General features: G+C 39.5%; 1 protein-coding gene across 3 annotated transcripts in view; it reads right to left on the bottom strand.

The window, feature by feature from the left end:
* ITGA8 (integrin subunit alpha 8) overlaps nt 1-23,347 on the bottom strand; it is a 193,481-nt gene that overhangs the window by 160,033 nt on the left and 10,101 nt on the right. For all 3 annotated transcript variants that reach the window (XM_027594760.2, XM_027594757.2, XM_027594758.2), the window contains exons 3-4: nt 4,365-4,465; nt 978-1,101 (exon numbers count right to left, since the gene is read on the bottom strand). In XM_027594760.2, coding sequence (XP_027450561.2) covers nt 978-1,101; nt 4,365-4,465 — 225 coding nt within the window. The remainder of the gene's footprint in view (nt 1-977; nt 1,102-4,364; nt 4,466-23,347) is intronic.

The raw sequence follows: 23,347 nt of genomic DNA, 5'->3' as shown, positions 1-23,347 counted from the left end.
TCATTGGGCTCCCTGCTCAGCGGGAAGCCTGCTTCTCCCTCTCCCACTCCCCCTGCTTGTGTTCCCTCTCTCGTTGTGTCTCTCTCTGTCAAATAAATAAAATCTTTAAAAAAAAAAAAAAGGAAATGCTGTCCCAAGTCCGGGAGTGTTCCACCCAGAAGTGATTAAACAGCTGTGCCCCAAAGATGGCACTTGCAGGCTTGCTTTCGAGGATGTTCACTGGAAGCCCCCTAGAATGGCCAGATGAGACTTACACTCTAAGTATACAGAGTCTTTTTTAAAAAATGGAGATTAAACACCTAAAGGAGAGAAGTGTGCCATGCAGATAACTGGAGCACACGACTGCCAAAGAAAGCAACAGTTGTCAAGAACACAGGCTGCAAGGCGCCTGGGGGGCTCAGTTGGTTAAGCATCCAACTCTTGATTTCAGCTCAGGTCATGATCTCAAGGCTGTGAGATCAAGCCCCATGTCGGGCTCTGTGCTGGGTGTGGAGCCTGCTTAAGATTCTCTCTCCCCCTCTCCCTCCGCCCCTCCCTCCCACTCATGCTCTCTGTCTCTAAAAAACAAAGCAAAACACCAAACACAGGCTGGACAGAAAGCTGATGTCAGAGTGTCCCCAGTTCCAAGCACAGTAGCTAGTTAAGACCACTCCTGCCATTAAAAAGTGAAGTGCGTGGTCAGCATTCTTCAGATCACAGCCTGAGTTTTGGAGAACAACTGAGAGTTTAAGGCCTAAAGTAAGGAACCAGGCAATTCTCCTGCAAAATATCTAAAAGAAATTTTATACAACATGGAAGAGGATCAACAGAATTCTGTGTCTTCCCCGCCATGTCACAGAAAGGCGTCCCGAAAGGCTGTCCGTAACCTTCACCCCCGTCTCTTTGTCCTTACTAACGGTGTTCTGACATTGCCTGCACCATCTACCACAGAAAGGCTCTTGAGCTAAATTACAGTTTCAAGGAATAAAATCACTTACTGTTCCGACAGGGAGAGTACTCTGCGTATGCACTGAAATTCTGGATTGCTACATAGCAAGTGCCAACTGGGTCCTTTTCTGGTGTTGGTTTGAGAGTTCTCCAGTGATACAGAGAGGCGCAGGCCTGTGATACAACAAAGACAATCAATATTTTCTTGACATAGTTTCCACATACCATGATAGGATATAACTTGTTGACTAAGGTACCTAAATTCATGATAAACTATGTTAAAGTAGGGGGTGAATTAATTGGCTTCCAGCATGCTGGTAAGTACCTCAGTAGTCAGAGTTAATGAAACATCCAAAGCCATTTTTTTTTAACATTAATGTACCACAGAATCAGAACAAATTAAACATATAGAAAGGAATGAGATTTTCCCCTACAGGATTTTAAGTTAAATAAGTGTCAAAAGTGATTGTTTCCTAATTGAGGGTTGCTGGAGTGGTGGGGGGTGGGAGGGATGGGGGGGCTGGGTGATAGACATTGGGGAGGGTATGTGCTATGGTGAGCGCTGTGAATTGTGCAAGACTGACGAATCACAGACCTGTACCCCTGAAACAATTAATACATTATATGTTAAAAAAAAAAAAGAAGATAGCAGGAAGGGAAAAATGAAGGGGGGCGGAAATCGGAGGGGGAGACGAACCATGAGAGACGCTGGACTCTGAGAAACAAACTGAGGGTTCTAGAGGGGCGGGGGGTGGGGGGATGGGCTAGGCTGGTGATGGGTATTAAAGAGGGCACGTTCTGCACGGAGCACTGGGTGTTATATGCAAACAATGAATCATGGAACACTGCATCAAAAACTAATGATGTAATGTATGGTGGTTAACATAACATGAAAACAAAGTGATTGTTTCCTAACGGCAAAGAACTCACACCTTCTTTTCTTTTTTAAAAATATAGGACTTACCTAGAATCAAATGATCATTGAAGCAGTGAATAAATCAGTGTGATGTCTTAAAATGAAGACTAGTTACTTTCTTTGTCTAGTTGTTACATTAAGAAATTATTTTCAAATCAAAGGATGCAGACAAATTTGTAAACCTCTGTTTTGTGGATTTCCCTGGTTTGTCACAGACGGTATATCTTACAACTTTTTAAACAATGACTTTCATTTGGACACCCTTGCCACAGTGTTCTTGACTTTGTTTTTCATTTAATGGTTTTTATTGGCAACAAAACAAAAATTAATTTAAACAACAGTAAGAAACATGATTCTTGCATAAAATACTCTTCTTTTCTCCAGAAGCTTGGATTCTAACAAAAGCATGGTATTTCCAAGGGTATCAAATATGAAAGAGAATATATGAAATCCTCTTTAAGTAAAATAAACAATATTAATTTTGTTACAAAGGAGAGAGGCAATGAAATAAATGTCTAGAAGACATAGGCATCGTTTTGACTTGTTTTGCTAGCTAGAATCCTCCATAAGTGTGTTTTACCTGATTATTCAAGTGCTCATTATTCTCAGGACACATAATTGCAGATTCCTCGAATACGGAACCACTAGCCTACCTCCTAGTTTGATGGTATCACTCTTAAAACAATGCCAGAAAAATGAAGGCAGACACTGTTTTTAAAGTCCTTTCATGATTCCAAATGTGTCCTTGATAATCAGTCCCCTGCGTAACTACTTTTAGTAAAAATAACTTATAGTCTCAAGTAAGAAGAGTGTTTCCACTACTTGAGTTTTTTGGTATTGTGAGGTCTTGGCCAATACCTAAAAACTGCGAATCTCATCCACGTTCCCTATCTTAGGGCCCTTTTGGTAAACTGACAAGTTATATGGTTAATATGTTTAACATAAAGTTCCCCACAGTGAAAAGCAGGAGTCTGGGCAGTGCAGACATTCACCTGTGCCGCCAGTAGTCTGCCAAATGACCTCACCTGCTGGATCCCCACGGCACACTTAAATGCCAGGAAACTTTTCCCCAGTACTTGCCTGCTGTCAGCTCTAGAAAGTTACCCTTTTTATATCTGCTCAGTTTCACACTGATGTGAAACATACTGATGAGATGAATTTGGCCTGTGACCCAAACTTAAAACATACACATATGACACCTGGATATTCAAAAGAATACTTCAGCATTTTGAAGTTCTGATAATTATCACATAGGGTAGAATTTATTTCCTTACCCTGCTAAGTTTCAGTGCTCAAAGGAAAAAAATAACTTGAAATATACTTAATATTATCTTATTTCCTTTCACATAATTTTGAAAATGCAAGCATGCCCCCAAATTAACCATTTTTATTATGAATATGGCATATGATTTCATTTTCAGTGACCCTGAAGGCTTCTACAAGTGTTGAATAACTTGTATAATTTGTCTGTAAATTACAGATAAATTTTCAAGACTTAAAAATATCAATATAGTACCCAAAAGATTTTTTTTTACCCCAAATAGTTATTAGATGGAAGTAGCTAGCTTTCCAAAGAAATTCACATATCATACACCACTAAAGGATAAAAAGGTTTTTACCAGTTCTGGAATGTGAAAACCATATTAGTGCAAGTACAATCCTATAGAGACCATACTGTAAATTCTGGATTTGTAACTGGAGAGGGCTATCTGTATTTTATACATTACCTGTTTATGTCAAAATCTCCTTGGGGGGTTAACCACAGACCAAATAAAGCAAGGCATTTCCTTTAGATACTTATTCTTATTAAATCATAATTCAGGCAGCTTTAAACAAATCCTAAAAGCAAAGTTATTGCTTTGTTGTTGTAAGGAAATCAAAGCCAATGGTTTAAAAAATTCTCCCAACAAAAAAAATTTCCAGATCAGCCTAATACAGTCATTTATTTCTCAATAACTTAGACATATATCATTACTTGAAACAATAAGATAATAGAATTATAAAGTCATAGCATTTTAAAGCTGAATGACATCTACTTGGGAGTGAGATTTTTTTGCTTTAAAAAGTATTAATGTATTCAGAGAACCACGTAGTTAGTGGTTATATTTTTAAAGAAAAATTTCCTTTAGCTTTAAAAATGATCAATGATGCCACAGTAGATAAACTTTTAAAGAATCCAAATGGCAGTCCTATTTCTCTGGTCAGTGTGTAATCAGCCCTTTAAATCAATCTTGAGCAATAAAATATTTACCTCCTTAATATTTAGCTTTTATTTTTCTATCTTCCTTAGTTGTTTTTGAAATATTCAAAAATATCTCACTGATGTGGAAAACAAGCTTTATCTCCTTTGAACACTAGAATAAATTCTTTAATTTTAAGCACCAAGTTTATTTTTAGAATGCTGATAAATTCATCATTAAAATTCTGGCATGTCCTTACATGAAAGTATTTTTATAAATATGAGCTTTAAAACGTTTCAGAATACATATTATTCCAAAGCATCCCCATGATTCATACTCACCACAACTTCCCCTTTGTGAGCTTTCACTGTTGCTCCAAACCACTGATTGGATTTAAATTCTATAGGTTCCTTGGTTCCGTTAACTCTGATCTTTCTGTTGTCTGACAAGGAGGACATGGAATTGTTAATAATTTGTAAAATGTGGCAGCCAGATATAATGCGTAAAAATGAACGTGTCCGTTAAAAATACTTGAAAAACAATTTTCATACATGGAGGGGGAGGTTCTAATCAAGATTTTTCATTTAGAAAAATGCCAAACGAAAATGCATATTTGAACATGACATTTCATAACTTACAAGAAGCAATTTTTTTACAACTTGTTTTCAGAGAGAACTGTATTATAAACTTGATGTGGACTCTGCTAGTCTTGAATCTACACGTTTGTCATTGATTTATAAAAGTTCGAAGACCAGATACTTATAACTGCCCTAAGGAATTCCAAATCTTTTCCAATAGGGAAACACACAGGAATCTCCCTGATCAGAGAAGCACGAGTTTCTTGGCATGAGTTAGCAGGAATGATTGTGAAGGACTCCAAGGTCTTGGCTTTTAACTGAGTAACATGTTTCTATGCAGCCACAGAAAATAACACCTCAACACAGTTTTATATACACTTTGCAGATGTCAGAATGAGGGGGGCCATCTGGGTAGAAACTCAACCCAATTATAGCACACTTCAGGTCTTAATAAAAAGCAGATATCTTTTCTTTCACTCTTGATTCCCAGTCAACGTATTTCCCACATGGTTCTAACCGCATGGTTCTAACTGGAGCTTTGTCAGTAATAGCTAATGAATTTCAAAAGACATTTGTACCAAGGCATTTTATTTGTATGTGTTTCCTTTGGTATGCATTTCATTTTTCTTCCTTGACTCTATAATAAATGCATTACAAAATGAACTTTTAACTCCTATTAAGTGAGGCCAAAATATACATGTAATTAACATTAAATTGAGTTTACATATGATTACAGACTTTTACAAATTATATATACTCAATCTTAATCTAAAATTTACATTTTACATGTTAGTAGAAAATCATGAATTTCCTTCTTAAAAACCTTATGCTTTTGTTGTTTCCGAGCTTTTTTTTTTTTAAAACAAGTTCTGTAAATCCTTACCAGAAATGCACACAACTAGCAAAGAACTAGAGCATCTTACAGATTATAGCATACACTTGAAAATATAAACATTTCTATTTATATGTAGGCACTTTGGAAGATTGTAGAGCTCAGAGACAAAGAATCTTATCACCATTAATTGAGTGACTGGGGACAATTCTTTTAATCTTTGGAGTTTTGATTTCTTCTATAAAATAAGGCTAAGATTACCTTCCCCCTTTCCTCTTTCACAGGTGATCAAAGTCATAAAGATCACATGAGATAAATGAAACTGAAAGTGCTTTCTTTATAAGCTGAGAAGCTGTACACTACAGAAATCATGTAGCCATACCGTTGAAAGTCCAAACCCTTTACAAATATCTCTTACTTAGAAACCTGGAAACTCAACCTAAGTCCAAGAATTGGAAAGGACCACACAGACACACACACACACACAGACACACACATACACACACACACACACACACACAGGTTATTTATTATTGGTGATTTTTGGTACTCAGCAATGAAATTAGTAACACCTCTCAAGATTGTCAATGTGGCTTTGATTGATTACAGGAAGAAAGTACAACACAGTGGCTTTGAAATTTCCAATCTGCTAAAAAGCCATGAAAAGACCAGCACCTCCAAAATTTCAAATATCCTTAAAGAAGATCCCTCCCACGTTCCTGGGAGGAAGGAAATGGATTCTGGGGAAAAAGCAGAAGCCACTTTCAAATTGACCTTGTTTTGCTAGAGAAAATGATGTGACTTGGCCTTTGTGACTCCTGAGACATCTTTTCTGCTGTTCTGAGGTTGAACTGTGTAGTAACTGGATTAAAAGCGTAAATAAATGAAAATCCAGGTGAAACTTTTTTCAAGGGAAGGATCAACATATTTAATATATAAAAAATTCCCGAATCAAGGAAAGACTAACATTGTACAGGAGAAAGTTCTAAGGACTTGAATAAGCATTGCGGAGTGAAGAAGAAATTAAATAGCCTGTAAATTCATGGACAGGTCCTGAGCCTCAAGTTAAAACAATAATGGCTTAACACTTGTCACCTACCAGTTTGGCAAAAAATATTAATATTCACTCTGTTTGCAAGATGATAACTCAACATAGTATTTTGGAAGGGCCATTTGGCAACATATGTCAAAGTTTTAAATGTAAATTTTTTAAAGGTTTATTTATTTTAGAAAGGGAGAGAGAGAGAAAGAGCATGAGTGGGAGGGGCAGAGGAAGAGGGAGAGAGAATCTCAAGCTGACTCCAGGCTGACCACAGAGCTCCACATGGGGCTCGATCTCATGACCTTCAGAGCAGGACCTGAGCTGAAACCAAGAGTCAGATGCTTAGCCGACTACACCACCAAGGTGCCCCTAAATGTACATTTATTTATTTTTTATTTATTTTTAAATTTAATTTAATTTTATTATGTTATGTTAGTCACCATACAATACATCATTAGTTTTTGATGTAGTGATCCACGATCCATTGTTTTTGTATAACATCCAGAGCTCCATGCAGCACGTGCCCTCCTTAATACCCATCACTGGGCTAACCCATCCCCCCACCCCTCTCCCCTCTAAAACCCTCCGTTTGTTTCTTGGAGTCCATAGTCTCTCATGGTTTGTCTCCCCCTCAGATTCCCCCCCTTCATTTTTCCCTTCCTTCCCCTAAAGTCCTCCCTGTTATTCCTTATGTTCCACACATGAGTGAAACCATATGATAACTGACTTTCTCTGCTTGACTTATTTCACTCAGCATCATCTCCTCCAGTCCCATCCAGGTTGATGAAAAGTTGGGTATTCATCCTTTCTGATGGCTGAGTAATATTCCATTGTATATACGGACCACATCTTCTTTACCCATTCGTCTGTTGAAGGGCATCTCGGCTCTTTCCACAGTTTGGCTATTGTGGACATTGCTGCTATGAACATTGGGGTGCATATGGCCCTTCTTTTCACCACATCTGTGTCTTTGGGGTAAATACCCTGTAGTGCAATTGCTGGGTCATAGGGTAACTCTATTTTTAATTTTCTGAGGAACTTCCACACTGTTTTCCAAAGTGGCTGTACCAACTTGCATTCCCACCAACAGTGTAAGAGGGTTCCCCTTTCTCCACAACCTCTCTCCAACATTTGTTGTTTCTTGCCTTGTCAAATTTTGCCATTCTAACTTGTGTAAGGTGGTATCTCAATGTGGTTTTGATTTGAATTTCCCTGATGGCTAAAGATGATGAACATTTTTTCATGTTCTGTTAGTCGTTTGTATGTCTTCTTTGGAGAAGTGTCTGTTCATGTCTTCTGCTCATTCTTTGACTTGATTATTTGTTTTTTAGGTGTTGAGTTTGAGAAGTTCTTTATAGATCTTGGAAATCAGTGCTTTGTCTATAGTGTCATTTGCAAATATCTTCTCCCATTCTGTGGGTTACCTCTTTGTTTTGTTGATAGTTTCTTTTGCTGTGCAGAAGCTTTTTATCTTGATGAAGTCCCAAAAGTTCAGTTTTGCTTTTGTTTCATTAGCCTTTGGAGATGTATCTTGAAAGAAGTTGCTGTGGGTGATGTCAAAGAGGTTACTGCCTATATTCTCCTCTAGGATTTTGATGGATTCCTGTCTCACACTGAGGTCTTTCATCCATTTTGAGTTTATTTTTGTGTATGGTGTTAGAGAATGGTCGAGTTTTATTCTTCTGTATATAGCTGTCCAATTTTCCCAGCACCAGTTATTGAAGAGACTGTCTTTTCCATTGCATATTTTTTCCTGCTTTGTCAAAGATCATTTGACCATAGAGTTGAGGGTCCATATCTGGGCTCTCTATTCTGTTCCATTGGTCTATATGTCTGTTTTTGTGCCAGTATCATGCTGTCTTGGTGATCACTGCTTTGTAATATAGCTTGAAATCAGGCAATGTGATGCTGCAGCTTTGTTTTTCAACATTTCCTTGGTGATTCGGGGTCTTTTCGGATTCCATACAAATTTTAGGATTGTTTGTTCCAGCACTTTGAAAAATGTCATTGGCGTTTTGATCGGGATGGCATTGAAGGTATAGATTGTTCTGGGTAGCGTAGACATTTTAACAATGTTTATTCCTCCAATCCATGAGCATAGAATGTTTTTCCATCTTTTTGTGTCTTCTTCAATTTCTTTCATGAGTGTTCTATAGTTCCTAGAGTATAGATTCTTTACCTGTTTGGTTAGGTTTATTCTGAGGTATCTTATGGTTTTTGGTGCTATTGTAAATGGAATCGTTTCTCTAATTTCTTTTTCTACAGTTTCGTTGTTAGTGTATAAGAAAGCAACTGATTTCTGTGCATTGATTTTGTATCCTGTCACATTACTGAATTGCTGTATGAGTTCTAGTAATTTGGGGGTGGAGTTTTTTGGGTTTTCCACATAAAGTATCATGTCATCTGCGAAGAGAGAGAGAGTTTGACTTCTTCTTTGCCATTTTGAATATCTTTTATTTCTTTTTGTTGTCTGATGCTGATGCTAGGACTTCTAGTGCTATGTTGAACAATAGTGGTGAGAGTGGGCATCCTTGTGTTCCTGATCTTAAGGGAAAGGCTCTCATCTTTTCCCCATTGAAAATGATATTCACTGTGGGTTTTTCATAGATGGATTTTATGAACTTGAGGAATGTTCCTTCTATCCCTATACTCTGAAGAGTTTTAATTGGGAAAGGATGCTGTATTTTGTCATATGCTTTTTCTGCATCAATTGAGAAGACCATATGGTTCTTCTCTCTCCTCTTATTAATGTGTTCTATCACAAAGATTGGTGAATGTTGAACCACCCTTGCATCCCAGGGATAAATCCCACTTGGTTGTGGTGGATTAACCTTTTAATGTATTGTTGGGTCCTATTAGCTAGGATTTTGTTGAGAATATTGGAATCCATATTCATCAGGGATATCCATCTGAAATTCTCCTTTTTGATGGGGTCTTTGCCTGGTTTAGGGATTAAGGTAATGCTGGCCTCATAGAATGAGTCTGGAAACTTTCCTTCTGTTTCTATTTTTTGAAACAGCTTCAGGAGAATAGGTATTATTTCTTCTTTGAATGTTTGGTAGAATTCCCCAGGGAATCCATCAGGCCCTGGACTCTTGTTTTTTGGGAGGTTTTTGATCACTGCTTCGATCTCATTACTGGTTATTGGCCTATTCAGGTTGTCAATTTCTTCCTGTTTCAGTCTTGGCAGTTTATAGGTTTCCAGGAAGGCATCCATTTCATCCAGGTTGCTCAGCTTATTGGCATATAGTTGTTGATAATAATTTCTAATAATTGTTTCTATTTCCTTGGTGTTAGCCATGATCTCTCCCCTTTCATTCATAATTTTATTAATTTGGGTCCTTTCTGTTTTCTTTTGGGTAAGTCTGGCCAGTGGTTTATCGATCTTATTAATTCTTTCAAAGAACCAGCTTCTAGTTTCGTTGATCTGATCTACTGAGTTTCTGGTTTTTAATTCATTGATCTTTGCTCTAATCTTAATTACTTCTCTTCTAATGTGTGGCTTAGGCATCGTTTGTTGCCTTTTCTCTAGTTCTTTAAGGTGTAGAGTTAGATGGTGAATTCAGGATTTTTCTATTTTTTTGAGTGAGGCTTGGATGGCTATGTATTTCCTCCTTAGGACCACCTTTACAGTATCCCATAGGTTTTGGACCGATGTGTTTTTGTTCTCATTGGTTTCCATGAATTGTTTAAGTTCTTCGATTTCCTAGTTGATCCAAACATTCTTGAGCAGAGTGGTCTTTAGCTTCCAAGTGTTTGAATTTCTTCCAAATTTTTTCTTGTGATTGAGTTTGTTTTAAAGCATTATGGTCTGAGAATATGCAGGGAATAATCTCAATCTGTTGGTATCGGTTGAGACACGATTTGTGACCCACTATGTGGTCTATTCTGGAGAAAGTTCTGTGTGCACTCGAGAAGAATGAGTATTCTGTTGTTTTAGGGTGGAATGTTCTGTATGTATCTATGAGGCCCATCTGGTCCAGTGTGTCATTCAAAGCTCTTGTTTCTTTGTTGATTTTCTGCTTAGATGATCTGTCTATTGCTGAGAGTGGAGTACTGAGGTCTCCTACAATTAACGTATTATCAATATGACTCTTTATTTTGGTTAACAGTTGGCTTATGTAGATGACTGTTCCCATGTTGGGGGCGTAGATATTTACAACTGTTAGATCTTCTGGTTGGATAGACCCTTTAAGAATGACATAGTGTCCTTCTGTGCCTCTAACTACAGTCTTTAGCTTAAAATCTAATTTGTCTGATATAAGAATTGCCACCCCTTCTTTCAAGGTCTGATGGCATGGAAGATGGATCTCCATCCCTTCACTTTCAGTCTGGATGTATCTTTAGGCTCAAAGTGAGTCTCTTGTAGACAACATATGGATGGGTCCTGACTTTTTATCCAATCTGCAACCCTGTGCTGTTCTATGGGAGCATTTAGGCCATTCATGTTGAGAGTGATTATTGAAAGACGATTTTGTTGTCATCATGTTGCCTGTGAAGTCCTTGTTTCTATAGATTGTAAGTTTCTGTTCTATATCACTCATGGGGTCTTTGTCCTTTTATAGAACCCCCCTTAATATTTCTTTCAGGCCCGGCTTAGTGGTCACATATGGTCACACTTTCAGTTTCTGCCAGTCTTGGAAGCTCTACATCTCTCCATCCATTCTAAATGACAGCCTTGCCGGATAAGGTATTCTTGGCTGCATGTTCTTCTCGTTTAGTACCCTGAATATGTCTTGCCAGCCCTTTCTGGCTGGCCAGGTCTCTGTGGATAGGCCTGACGTTATTCTGATGTTCCTTCCTCTGTAAGTAAGGAACCTGTTCCCCCTAACTGCCCTTAAGATGTTTTCCTTGGTTCTAAGATTTGCGAGTTTTACTATTACATGCTGGTGCCTTGGCCTATTTTCCTTGATCTTGGGAGGGTCCTCTCTGCCTCTAGGACATGAATGTTTGTTTCATTCCCCAGATTAGGGAAGTTCTCAACTACGACTTGCTCAAATATATCTTCTAGTCCTCTCTCTCTCTCCACCCCCTCAGGGATCCCAATAATTCTGACATTGGAATGTTTCATGGTGTCACTTATTTCTCTGATTCTATTTTCATGGATTCTGAGTTGTTTCTCCCTGGCCTCCTCTTTACCTTTCTTTTCTGTCAACTGGTCTTCTAGATCACTAATTCATTCTTCTGCCTCACTTACGCTAGCTGTTAGATAATCTAGATTAGATTTGATCTCACTGATAGCATTTTTAAGTTCTGCCAATTCAGCTTTCATTTCTGCCCTTAGAGACTCTATGTTGCCATTAATCGATTTCTCCATTCTAGCTATTATCCTCACAACTGCTACCCTGAATTCCATTTCTGACATCTAGGTTATATCTGTATCCATTTGTAAATCTGTGGCAGAAGTCAGTCTCTGAGTCTTTCCCGTTTGGGGGGGTTCCTCCTCCTAGTCATTCTGTTGAGGGGTGGTTGAAGGAGTGTACAGAGTCCAAATTATTGACCACAACCCAAGCAAGATGCATCTGTTTTCTAGGGACCTTAAGGTTGGCCTCTCGTTCTCCCAGCCTGTCTTCTGGGGGAGGGGCCTGCTGCGCTGTTACTCAGGCAACCCTGTTTGGGCAGAGTTGCCCTGCCCCCTGTGGCAGGGGATGGGCTCAGTGAAAACCGTTTTTGGGGGGCTTTTGTTCTCTGGCAGCTTTCCCTGGCAGCTTTCCGTGTCTCTTCTGAGAGTCAGAGCAGAAGAGACCGTTTCCAACCCTCTGTTTCAGAGCAGAGAGATCACAGTCTGTTCTTCAGTGAGCTCTCCAGGCCACAGTATCTGCGTTTATGTCTATTCTGCTATAAACTGCAGCATCCTGGGTTGTGAGCCCCTTAGCAGTGCTCCCAGTCCTCGCCTCCAGGTCGGGGTGCATCTCTGCCCTTTGGGCTTCTAATACCGCCAGCCACCCCCAGTTCACAGGCACACCCCACTGCTCCGGTTTCAGCCTGGGGTGCTGCCCTAAAGTCCTTTCCCCGCCAAGTCCAGTCTGCGAGTCTGTGCCCAGTCCCCAGTGTGGGAGGCTATTGCTTACCGGTGGTGCAGTATCCCAACAGCTCGGCTCCCTCCCCCTGCCACTTATCCTCCGATATCTGCCCACGGAATCACAGCTCCCCGCTTCACACCTCGAAACCAACCACCTGCGATATTCTGTTTGTAGAGATCCAGATCTATCTTCTTACATCTCAGGCTGATTTTGTGGGTGTTCAGAGTGGTCTGGTAGATATCCAGCTCAATTCAGGGCACCTACTCCTCTGCCATCTTTTCACATGCCCCCAAATGTACTTTTTTTTTTAGCCAAGGAATTCAACTTTCAGGATTTGGTTCAATGGAAATAATTACACAAATGCTTTAAGATGTAATATGAAGATATTTGCCATCCTGGTTGTGATAGCAAAACTGGAGCTTAAATATTTATATCTAAGGGATTCAAACAGAAATTTCTGTTATCTATAAAATAGTTTACTATCCAACTGTTAAAATATACATGACAGACTTGTATGCACTGATTGAGGGTAATGTCTACAAAATATATTTTTCTTTGTTAGCTGTTCCAAGGCTTAAAGAAAGTAGAAAAAGGTACAAGGACTTAATATAACAAACACTTATATTCCTACCAGGCAGAATTGACAAGCTTCTTCACATTTACAAACATGACAGTATCCTCTGGTAATTATCCCTGGCTCCGTTCCCCTCCTTTCCTTATCCAGAGGTATCCACCACCATGAATTTGATGTGTATACTCCTGGCCATTTAAAACATAATGTCCATGAATAATATAGAACAGTAGTCTGAATTTTTTTTTTCTTTAAAGGAAAGAAAAGACATACTTTCGGTTTTGCAATCTCTATGGTCTTTGTAGCAACTACTCCTCTCTGCTCTTGTCACAGAAACAGCCATAGACAGCATGTAAAAGAATGGGCTTGGCTGTGTTCCAATTAAATTTTGTGCATGGACCCAGAAATTTGAAATTTATATAATTTTCATGTGTCATTAAATGTTATCCTTTTACAAATTTTTTTCCCAACCATTACAAAATGTGAAAACTACTCTTAGCTTACAGGCCATACAAAAACAGGTGGTGGGTCAGATTTAGTTGTAGTTTGCCAACAATTTCTTATTCAGTATGCCTTTGTGCGTTCCTTTTAACTGGAAAAAAAATGGTACTACATTGTCTGTATGTAATAGTCTGTGCTGGTGTTTGACATTCGATTTTATCTTTGTGAGAGATATCTGTGTTTAGATAGATAGATGGAGAGATAGATAGATGGATAGACAGATTTAGCTTTCTTTTTTTAAAGATTTTATTTATTTATTTATTTTAAAGAGAGAAAGAGAGATTGAACACGTGCAAGCCGGGGGAGGAGCAAAGGGAGAGGGAGAGAGAGAATCCCAAGCAGACTCCCTGCTGAGCGTGGAGCCCAATATGGGGCTCGATTTCCCCACACCGTGAACATGACCTGAAGCCAAAATCAAGAGTCAGATGCTTAACCGACTGAGCCACCCAGGCGCTCCTCGCTCATTCGTTTTAATTCTTGCTCAGCATTGTATCCTACTCCATTTCCATTTTAATTATCCATTCCACCTACATGTGAACATTTGTTTTTGTTTTTTTTCCCCCTGTTTTTCGACTACATCCTTATATCCATAGCCACCTACACATGTGGAAGAATGTCTGTCCGGCACCAGGGTAGAGATGACATTGCTGGGTCACACAGAGTCACCATATCTACTTCCCCAGCTGTGCCACACCAACTACAGTTACCATGCACACCAGCAGTGCACAAGAGGAGGGCCAGCAGCTCTTGTCTTGTAGGTTTGTAAGTTTCTGCCCAGCCAGGTGAAATGGTACCTCCCTTTGTTCTGTCTTCATTGGCATTTCCCTGATTATTAGCAAGGTGATCTTTTTCTATTTATGACCCACACACCTTTTTCTTCTGTGAATTTCCAGTTTCTATCCTCCTTTGTTCATTCTCTTGTTTGGTGATTCATTTTCTTGATTGGTAAGAATTCAACATATATTCTGGGTCTTGATTCTTTCCCCATATATATGTTGCAAATATCATTCCCTGATTTTTGCTTGTCTTTTAACTTTGTTTATGGGGTTGTTGTCCATCTGGAATTTCTTTTTTTTTTAACATGGTGTGCCCAGATATCTTACTTATTTTCAATATGAAAGGCCAGTTGTCCCAACACCAGTTATTGAACTATCCATCTTTATTCTTGGGGAGTTGTAATTCTACCTCTGCAGTGATTAACTCCTGACATGATCTGGCCCCTGCCTGCCTTTCCAGCATCAACTCCTCCAAACTGCGCAGGCTCGTTAAGCTGCAGACACATTGATTTTCTGTCCCTTGGATGTGCTCAGCTTTTGTTGTCTTCTTATTGCATTTACTCTTCCCACTGTGACAGTTTTTCACATGGCTGAGCACTATCTGAGATGATCTTGTTTCTTGGTTTGCATGCTTACTGTCTGTCTCCTTCAGAATATGTGTAAATCTCATGGGCGGAGACATTAATTCTCTGCTTCATCTCTGTATTTCCCACTTTTAGGATGGTGCCTTGCACATAGTGTGCCCTTCATAAGTTTGTGGAATGAATGACCAAGCTTCCATATATTTATTCAGAAGTTTGTCCAGGATATTGGTTACTGTGATCTCACTTTCTTTTTTTTTTTAAGATTTTATTTATTTATTTGACAGAGGGAGGCAGCGAGAGAGGGAGCACAAGATAAGTGGGAAAGAGAGAAGCAAGCTTCCTGCTGAGCAGGGAGCCCGATGCAGGGCTTGATCCCAGAACCCTGGGATCCTGACCTGAGCTGAAGGCAAACACTTAACGACTGAACCACCCAGGCGCCCCATTATGATCTCACTTTCATTTCAAATATGATCTGGGGGCTGCCTGGCTGGCTCAGTGGGTAGAGCATGCGACTCTTGATCTTGGGGTTGTGAATTCAAGCCCCATGTTGAGTGTAGAGACTACTTAAAAAAATAAAATCTCAAAAAATAAAATAAAATATCTGGGGGAAAAAAACACCCTAAAGATAAAATCAAAAGATTTGTAGGCCAAACTGGAAAATTTAGATGGGTAGCTGCAATCAAATTGATTTGTCTTGTCCCACATTTCTGGGCTTTGAAGCCACCTCTCTTAAATCAGAAGCTTGGTCTCTGGGCAGTCTGGGTACAAATCCAAGTGGGTGGCAAGCCTACTAACTTTTGGTTCCTTTTTCATGGGAATATTCATTTCAGAGCAGGAATGAGGGAGTGTAGAATATGGTGCACATATGGGCTTCAAGCAGATTTTTCTAATCATTTAGCTTGGTCAAATGGGAGGAATTACAAGAAGTGAAGATAGATCACCACGGGGGAGAGAAGGGAAGATCCGAAACTGACACAGGTGCGGCAAAACATTCTGGTAGATGGGGGGATTTCTGAAAGCTATTTATAGAGAAGTCCTCGACCTCCTTCTGGAGCACAGTAAGCTTCCTTATACCTTCAGTCATCACTTTAAAGTGCAGGGCCTTAGGGATTTTCTTAAAGTTGTTGCAGGAGCTGTCCAGACATTTTTAATCAGGAAAAGGGTAAAAAGAGATCTTTAAACGTTTGTTTGTAATCTTTCCCATAATCAATGTATGCTGTAAAAGTTTCATTTAAATTGAAACTACATATCTGAGAACAGGGATTACTCCTTTGTAAAATTCAAAATAATACAGCTGTGGCGGGAGAGCTCCTTGTCGGAAAGAAACAAATCCAAGAAAAGAACCTGTGCTGATTTTTATGCCCCAGAAAGTCAAACTTCCAAATGTGTGGTTCCCGATACCCTAAAACCACTATTAAAAACCATTAAAGAACAGCTTTGTCAGCTTCATACTCTTGATCATCTTAGTGTGAGTTTTCAAGTATTTGAGGAAATATCACAAATTCATTTTTCCATGTAATGTTTAAGAAATTGAATTGTAATTGTAAATTGTAATGTTATTCTCCTCCCACCCCCAGTTTTATTGAGATATACGTGCCATACAAAACTATAAGTTTAGGGCGCCTGGGTGGCTCAGTTGGTTGGGCGACTGCCTTCGGCTCAGGTCATGATCCTGGAGTCCTGGGATCGAGTCCCACATCGGGCTCCCTGCTCAGCAGGGAGTCTGCTTCTCCCTCTGACCCTCTTCCCTCTCGTGCTCTCTCTCTCTCATTCTCTCTCTCAAATAAATAAATAAATAAAATCTTTAAAAAAAACTATAAGTTTAAGGTGTACAGCATCATGATTTGACACACACACACACACACACACACACACACCACACACACACCACACACACACCACACACACACACACACACATATGATGAAATGATTACAGGAGTAAGTTTAGTAAACATCCATTATTCTCACATACAGATACAAAAAAAAAAAAGGAACTTTTTCCCCCTGATGGTGAGAACCTTTAGGATCTATTCTCTTAACACCTTTCATATATACTATTCGGCAGGGTTAGCCGTAGTCATCATGGTGTACATTCCATCCCCAGGACTTGTTTATCTTATAACTGGAAGTTTGTACCTTTTGACCACCTTCCTCCAATTCCCCCCACCTCTGGTAACCACAAATCTGATCTCTTTGTCTGAGTTTTTGTTCTTGTTGTTGCTATTGTTTTCTCTTAGAGTTCACATATAAGTGAGATTATACAGCATTTGTCTTTCTCTCTTATTTCACTTAGTGTAATGCCCTCAAGTTCTGTCCATGTTGTTGCTAATGACAGGGCTTTCTCCTTTTTAATGGTTGAATAATATTTCAATGCATATATATACCACATCTTTATCAATTCATCTGTTGATGGACAGAAATGTGTTATTCTGATTAAATGAATATTATATACATATGCAAATATGTATGTGTGTATGTATGCACTCATGCACACACAGACACACAAAAATAGTTTTCCTGTCTTCATCTAGTAGATCAAACCTAAATGCCCTGCCCTCCATAACATAGGTCTGGGGCGCCACACCTGATGTCCAGGGACAGCATTTCCTTCCATTCAGATAACTTCCTCTCTGTTCCCTATTGAGTCCCATTCCTAGACTTCATATATGATGTTTCTCTTGCAAAATTCCATTCTTCCTTGTTTGCCAACTAATCCAAATCACTTCCTTAAAACTCTGCTTTTTACGGAGAGTAGAATGGTGGTTACTAGGGGGTTGGGAGAGGGAGACAAGAATGATGGGGTTTAACAGCACAAACTTGCAATGAGTAGTAAATAAGCCATAGAGATCTAATGCACATTGTAATGAATCTAGTTAATAGTACTGCACAATAATGATGTAATGGGATAAATATTGCTTCAGTGGCAATCATATTACAATATATAAATGTATAAAAGTAACATGCTTTAAGTTTATAAATTTTAACATGTTAAATTTATCAAATATAAGTAAATGAGCAAACAAATAAAATAATTGAATGAATACAAATGAACACCACACATTACATTTAAATAGTGGAATGAAGTAAACCAAGCTGTTAAAAAAAATATATCTGTCATCAAAAAAAAAAAAACTTTTAAAACGTAGAGCCAAAAGCTCTTTTCAAATCGAAATTCCTTCATATTTTTGTTTTTAAAAATTCAAACAATACAAAGTAATGGAACTTGTATGAAGAATTATATAAGGCACTAAGTGGAAAGTCATTGGAATCCTACTGCCTGGATATAGTAGCTGTTAAGTTTGGTAAGCCCATCCAACCATTCAGAGTTTAAGAGGCTTTTAGCTCATTCCTCTAGTCTAAGACATTTCTTTTCTGGAAATCATGAAAGCTTTATTTTAAATTATTATTTTCATATCACTATTTAAATGTTTGTTTCCATACATAATACTATGTAGTTTTCCTAATCTAGGTGAGAATATAAATTTTCTGCTACAATTATTTCCAAATCTATATTGTCTTACCAAGAATAAAGATCATATTCCCAACTTGATTTTTTAACAACCAATAGTGCCTAGCCAGTGTTCTTCAGACATCTGTTTAGTAATAATACAAATGAGTTTTCTATATCATATAATATCATTTGAAATGTTTTTCATATGCCAGTTAACTCAGGTTGTACGTAAGGTTTGTTCTGGAAATACAAAAGGACTTTTGTTGGTACGATGCAAGTGATTTTTTGGGTAGATGTTCTGTTAATTTATATGATGCAGCTAGGGGAGCAAACATTATTAAATGGAAGACTCGTCTCTCCAAAGGGAAATGGTCAGCCACCTCTGGCAGATCAGATTAAAAACACGAAGTAAAACAAAACAAAAACTCCCCTACTGTGACATGAAAGTCTGAAAGGCAGAGCTGAATACACCTGAGTTGTATAGAGACATCACTTTTGACCTCATCTGCTCCAACCCACTCCACTCATTTGCGCTGACTAGAACAGTTTTCTCTTTCAATTCACCCGTGCCTGGGACCGACACACAGCTCACATAGGCACACCCGTGCACCCACACATACACACACACATACACATCAAGCTTCAGCTCTGACCTTTAATGATGCCCTCTCTGAACAGCTGTCCCTGATACCCTCTAAGTCCCCCTCCAGACAGAGACAGCAGCCCTTCTGCACACCTAAAACCTTCTTCACTCTCTGCTTGTACAGTACTTGTCTCAGACTACCGCTTCCTGACACTGATGCTCTTGTCCATTGGACTTGAATATCACATGGTCAGAGAGTACGTCTGTCTTGTTTGCTATGTATACCTAGTAAAATGGTGGCCCCATGAACCAAGCCAGGGGCTTGGCGTGCATCCTTGGCAATCAGCAATGCTGCACTCTCAAATTCCATTCGCTAGTCAGTTCCTGTTGATTCTTCCTTCTGAAGCCCTCTCAAATCCGTCCATTTTTTCCATACCCATTGCCACTCCTCTAGTTGTGACCACCATTTCTTTAGCCTCAATTTCTGCGATAGCCTCCTGACTGGTCTCCCTTCCCCCAGATTTGCTACTTACAAATTCATTCTCTATCCTGAAACCAGAGTTCTCATACCACCCTTACCGCGCCAGTGTCATCTCTTCGTTCCCAAGCACAGTGATTTTCTTTGAGCTCCTTGAGTTCCTCAGACTTTCTCTCAGCTCTAGATTTTCTCACACCTGGTCTCCAAAGTTTTGGCCATAGATACAGCTGGGGAACTGACGAGTCTCAATATAGCTTCTATGTCAGATTGTCAGGCGCACAGCATGCTTCTGTTTAGTGCCCAACAATTTATTTGCTTCAAGAAGTAATGAAAACCTCTCAGCAAGGGAATCTCAGGAAGCAGATTAAATGACATAAATCTCTTCAATATGACCTCAAAGCAATGCTTTTAAATACAGGATATGATTGGGTTTCAGGATGAAGGCTGTATAAACTTGCCTCCCAATAGCGCTTGCAAATGTATTTACGCTAACTCCTGTCATATGCTTGCATTTTCCTTGGGATCTCATCTCTGTTGCCGGAAGATGTAGTAAAAAGGATCCCAACCATTCATTTAACAAATGGTTCATTTTGTGGTTAAAAAAAAAATAAAAGAATCACGATTCGCAATGGCACATAAAATCAGCATTTCAGAATTCAAATCTTCTGTGTCTGCAGCCGTATCCTCATGGAAGATTAACACTCAGGATGGAATTGTTCTCTGGGAGATCTTAAATCCTATCCCAAATGAGTAGAAGCACACCGTAAGGTGGGCAGAGGCAAAAATTTATTCCTTTCACAAATAAATTCAGATTTATAAATTTGCACGGTCCCTGCGCACTGCCTGCTAATCACTCCCGTGACTTCACTACTCAGTTCATTCCACCCTGGAACTACTCTTCACACTTCCTCAATCTCCCAACCTTCTCATGCTCAGCTGATAACTTCGCTTCTTATTTCATGTTGTCCCCTTTGGTCCTCTCATTTTCTCTCTCGAACACTCCACCACAACCACTTTTGTTTATCAGCAATAACTTCCCGTTGCCAAAGCAAATGTTCCCATTTCCATCCTCACTTCACTCCACCTCACAAGACCTGCTTCACCGGCTTCATGACTTCTTCCACCTCAGTGGCCCTCTATCCCAGCGCTTGTTACACATCCTTCTCAATTCTCCAATATTTCTCCAAATGTCGGGATGCCCCAGGACTCAATCTCAACCGTGATCTCTCTCTTCTCATGCTCTTCTCTTGGCTGTGCTTTGCTTCCCCCTTCTCCCACGATACTCACTCCCCAAGGTGTGGTTCTGAATATCATCCACATACTCATGACTTCCAAATCTCAGTCTCCAAGCCTCTTGCTTGAGCTCCAACTTTACTGATCCACCTTCCCATGTGACCTCACCTGGATGTCTAATAAGAAGCTCAAATTTCACCTGTCTGGATTGGACTCCTAGTATTTTTTTTTCCAAGACTTGCTCCTTTCCTATTTTACCCTGTCTCTGTCCCATTCCTCCATTACTCAGGTCAAAATTATCTCTCTTCCACACCTTTCATCTGATCTGTAATGAAATTCTACCTTAATGAAATTCTACCATTTCAAAGGAACCCAGATCTAACCATTTTTCAACCCTAACTGCTATCGCCCAACCCTAACCATACTTCTCTGTCAGTCAACAACGGGGATAGTCTTCCATCTAGTTTCCTTGCTTGTACACAGTCTGTTAAACTGATCCTTGGAAAAATATGATTCAAATTATCTTGCCTATCTACTCAAAACCACCAGTGGCTGCCCATCATTCCTTGAATAAACTCCAAAGCCTTGACCCTGGCCTTTAAGGTACTTGCCTATATACTTGGCTCTCTGGCCTCATTTTCTGTCACTCTTTCCCCGACTTACCTCAGTCCAAGCCAGTGGCCTCCATCTCCCAAGGACACTCTCATCTCCAGATTTCAACAATGACTTCACTGCAAGCTGGAACACTACCCAACCCTCAATACGGCTTCATTCCCTCCCTCACTTAATTTAGATCTTTGCTCAGATAGACCACCTCCTCAATGAAACTCTAACCACATGTAGTAAGCAAAATAATGGTCCCCCAAAATGTTTACATCTTAACCACTCCCAAATCTGTGAATATTTTAGGTGGCATGGCAAAGGGGAATTAAGTTTGCTAATCAGCTGACCTTAAGATAAAGAGATTATCCAGGCGGGACCATTGTCATAACAAGGATTCTTTTTTTTTTTTAAAAGATTTTATTTATTTATCTTTGAGAGAGAGAGAGAATGAGCAGGGGGAGGGGCAGAGGGAGAAGCAGACTTCCTGCTGAGCAGGGAGCCTGATGTGGGCCTCGATGCCAGGACCCTGGCATCATGACCTGAACTGAAGGCAGACACGTAACCGACTGAGCCACCCAGGCGCCCATAACAAGGATCGTTTAGAGTGGAAGATGGAGGCAGGAAAGGAGGGCAGGAGACATGGCAGTGGGAGAATGACTCAGCTTGACATTGCTGGTTTTGAAAATGCAGGAGGGCCATGAACCAAGGAATGTGGGCAAATCTCTGGAAACTGGAAAAATCAAGGGAATAGGTTCTTCCCTTAGAGCCTCCAGCAGGAATACAACTCTGCCAAAACCTTGATTTTAGTTCAGTCAGACCTATTTTCAATTTGGCCTCCCAAAACTGTAAGACAATCAGTTTGTGTTGTTTAAAGTCGCTAAATGTGTGGTAATTTGTTACAGCAGCACCAGGAAAATAATACCCACCCAATCTAAAATAAATACATGAGTGCACACACACACCACTCATTGTTCCCTTGGCCTTACCTTCCTTTTTCTCAGTTTGTCACTGGCTATGCACTGTAAACCCCACAAGAGTTAGGTAAGGCCTTGGGCTCTGTTCAGAACTGTTTAGAACAGTATCTGCTTGTAGAAAGTTATTAACACTCTTCTAGTCACTGAAATTTGATTTTATTGTTTGCTAACATGAAGCTTTACTTTCAACTCCATTGTTGTCTTAAGATAATGTTTTCATAAGTAAGGTTAAAATTTACTGAAAAGCGCTTTGAGGGGGGAAAAGACATTATGATCGAATAGCATGTCCCCCAAGGAGCCTGATTGAAAGGATGAAGGACATTCAGTCTCGCCAGACAATATTTGTGGTAGAGAATGGAGTCCAGGTGGATCAGGTTAAGGACTGATTTTTGGTATAAAGTTTTGTTCACATCTTTGTATCTGCTGACAGAAACACCTTCGTTTCCTTGCCATGTATCTGCTCTCTACCGTAATGTATGAGGGTTGGGACTGTTGTCCCAAAGAACCATTTCAGTGTCCCCAAAATATGTCCCACAAAATATGTCCATTAGGGATAGAAGAAAAATGAGTTTTAATCACATTTTTCAAAGACAACCACTTTTATTGCATTTCCTCTCTGGTATTCTTTTAAAGGTTGTAGATAAAATTTTGTTAGGTGTGGATAAAAAAAAAAAGTGTGAAATAAGTTGGCATGGCCTGCTTTGGCCTACCAAATGTGAGGAAAACTGGTAAATGTCAATTCTAGGCGGACGCTTTCACAGACAATGTGCAATTTTCTACCTGCCTTTACAGTTGAGGTGATCCTGAAAGCACACAGAAATAAGGAACCTCCATTGGCCTGCGTCCTTGGGTGACTTGAATAAACAGAGCCTCCTTACCAACTCATATTAAACATACAATGTGAGCAAGCAATACACCCAAGTTATTTGAAACCAGAGATTTGAACTCCTTTGTTACCACAGTAATACCTGGGTATGTTTTGGCCTAAGAAATGTGAAGATAAATAGTGACTACCAATAAATGTTCTCTCTTACAAACCCAGTGGGCTTCCTTAGTTCATGAATTCTCGGTGCCATTCCTAGGAGAACATGCA

The sequence above is a fragment of the Zalophus californianus genome, chromosome 9 (genome assembly GCF_009762305.2).
Source record: "Zalophus californianus isolate mZalCal1 chromosome 9, mZalCal1.pri.v2, whole genome shotgun sequence".
Lineage (NCBI taxonomy): Eukaryota > Metazoa > Chordata > Mammalia > Carnivora > Otariidae > Zalophus > Zalophus californianus.
The sequence above is the reverse complement of the archived record's forward strand: the minus strand, read 5'-3'. Positions and strand labels throughout refer to the sequence as shown.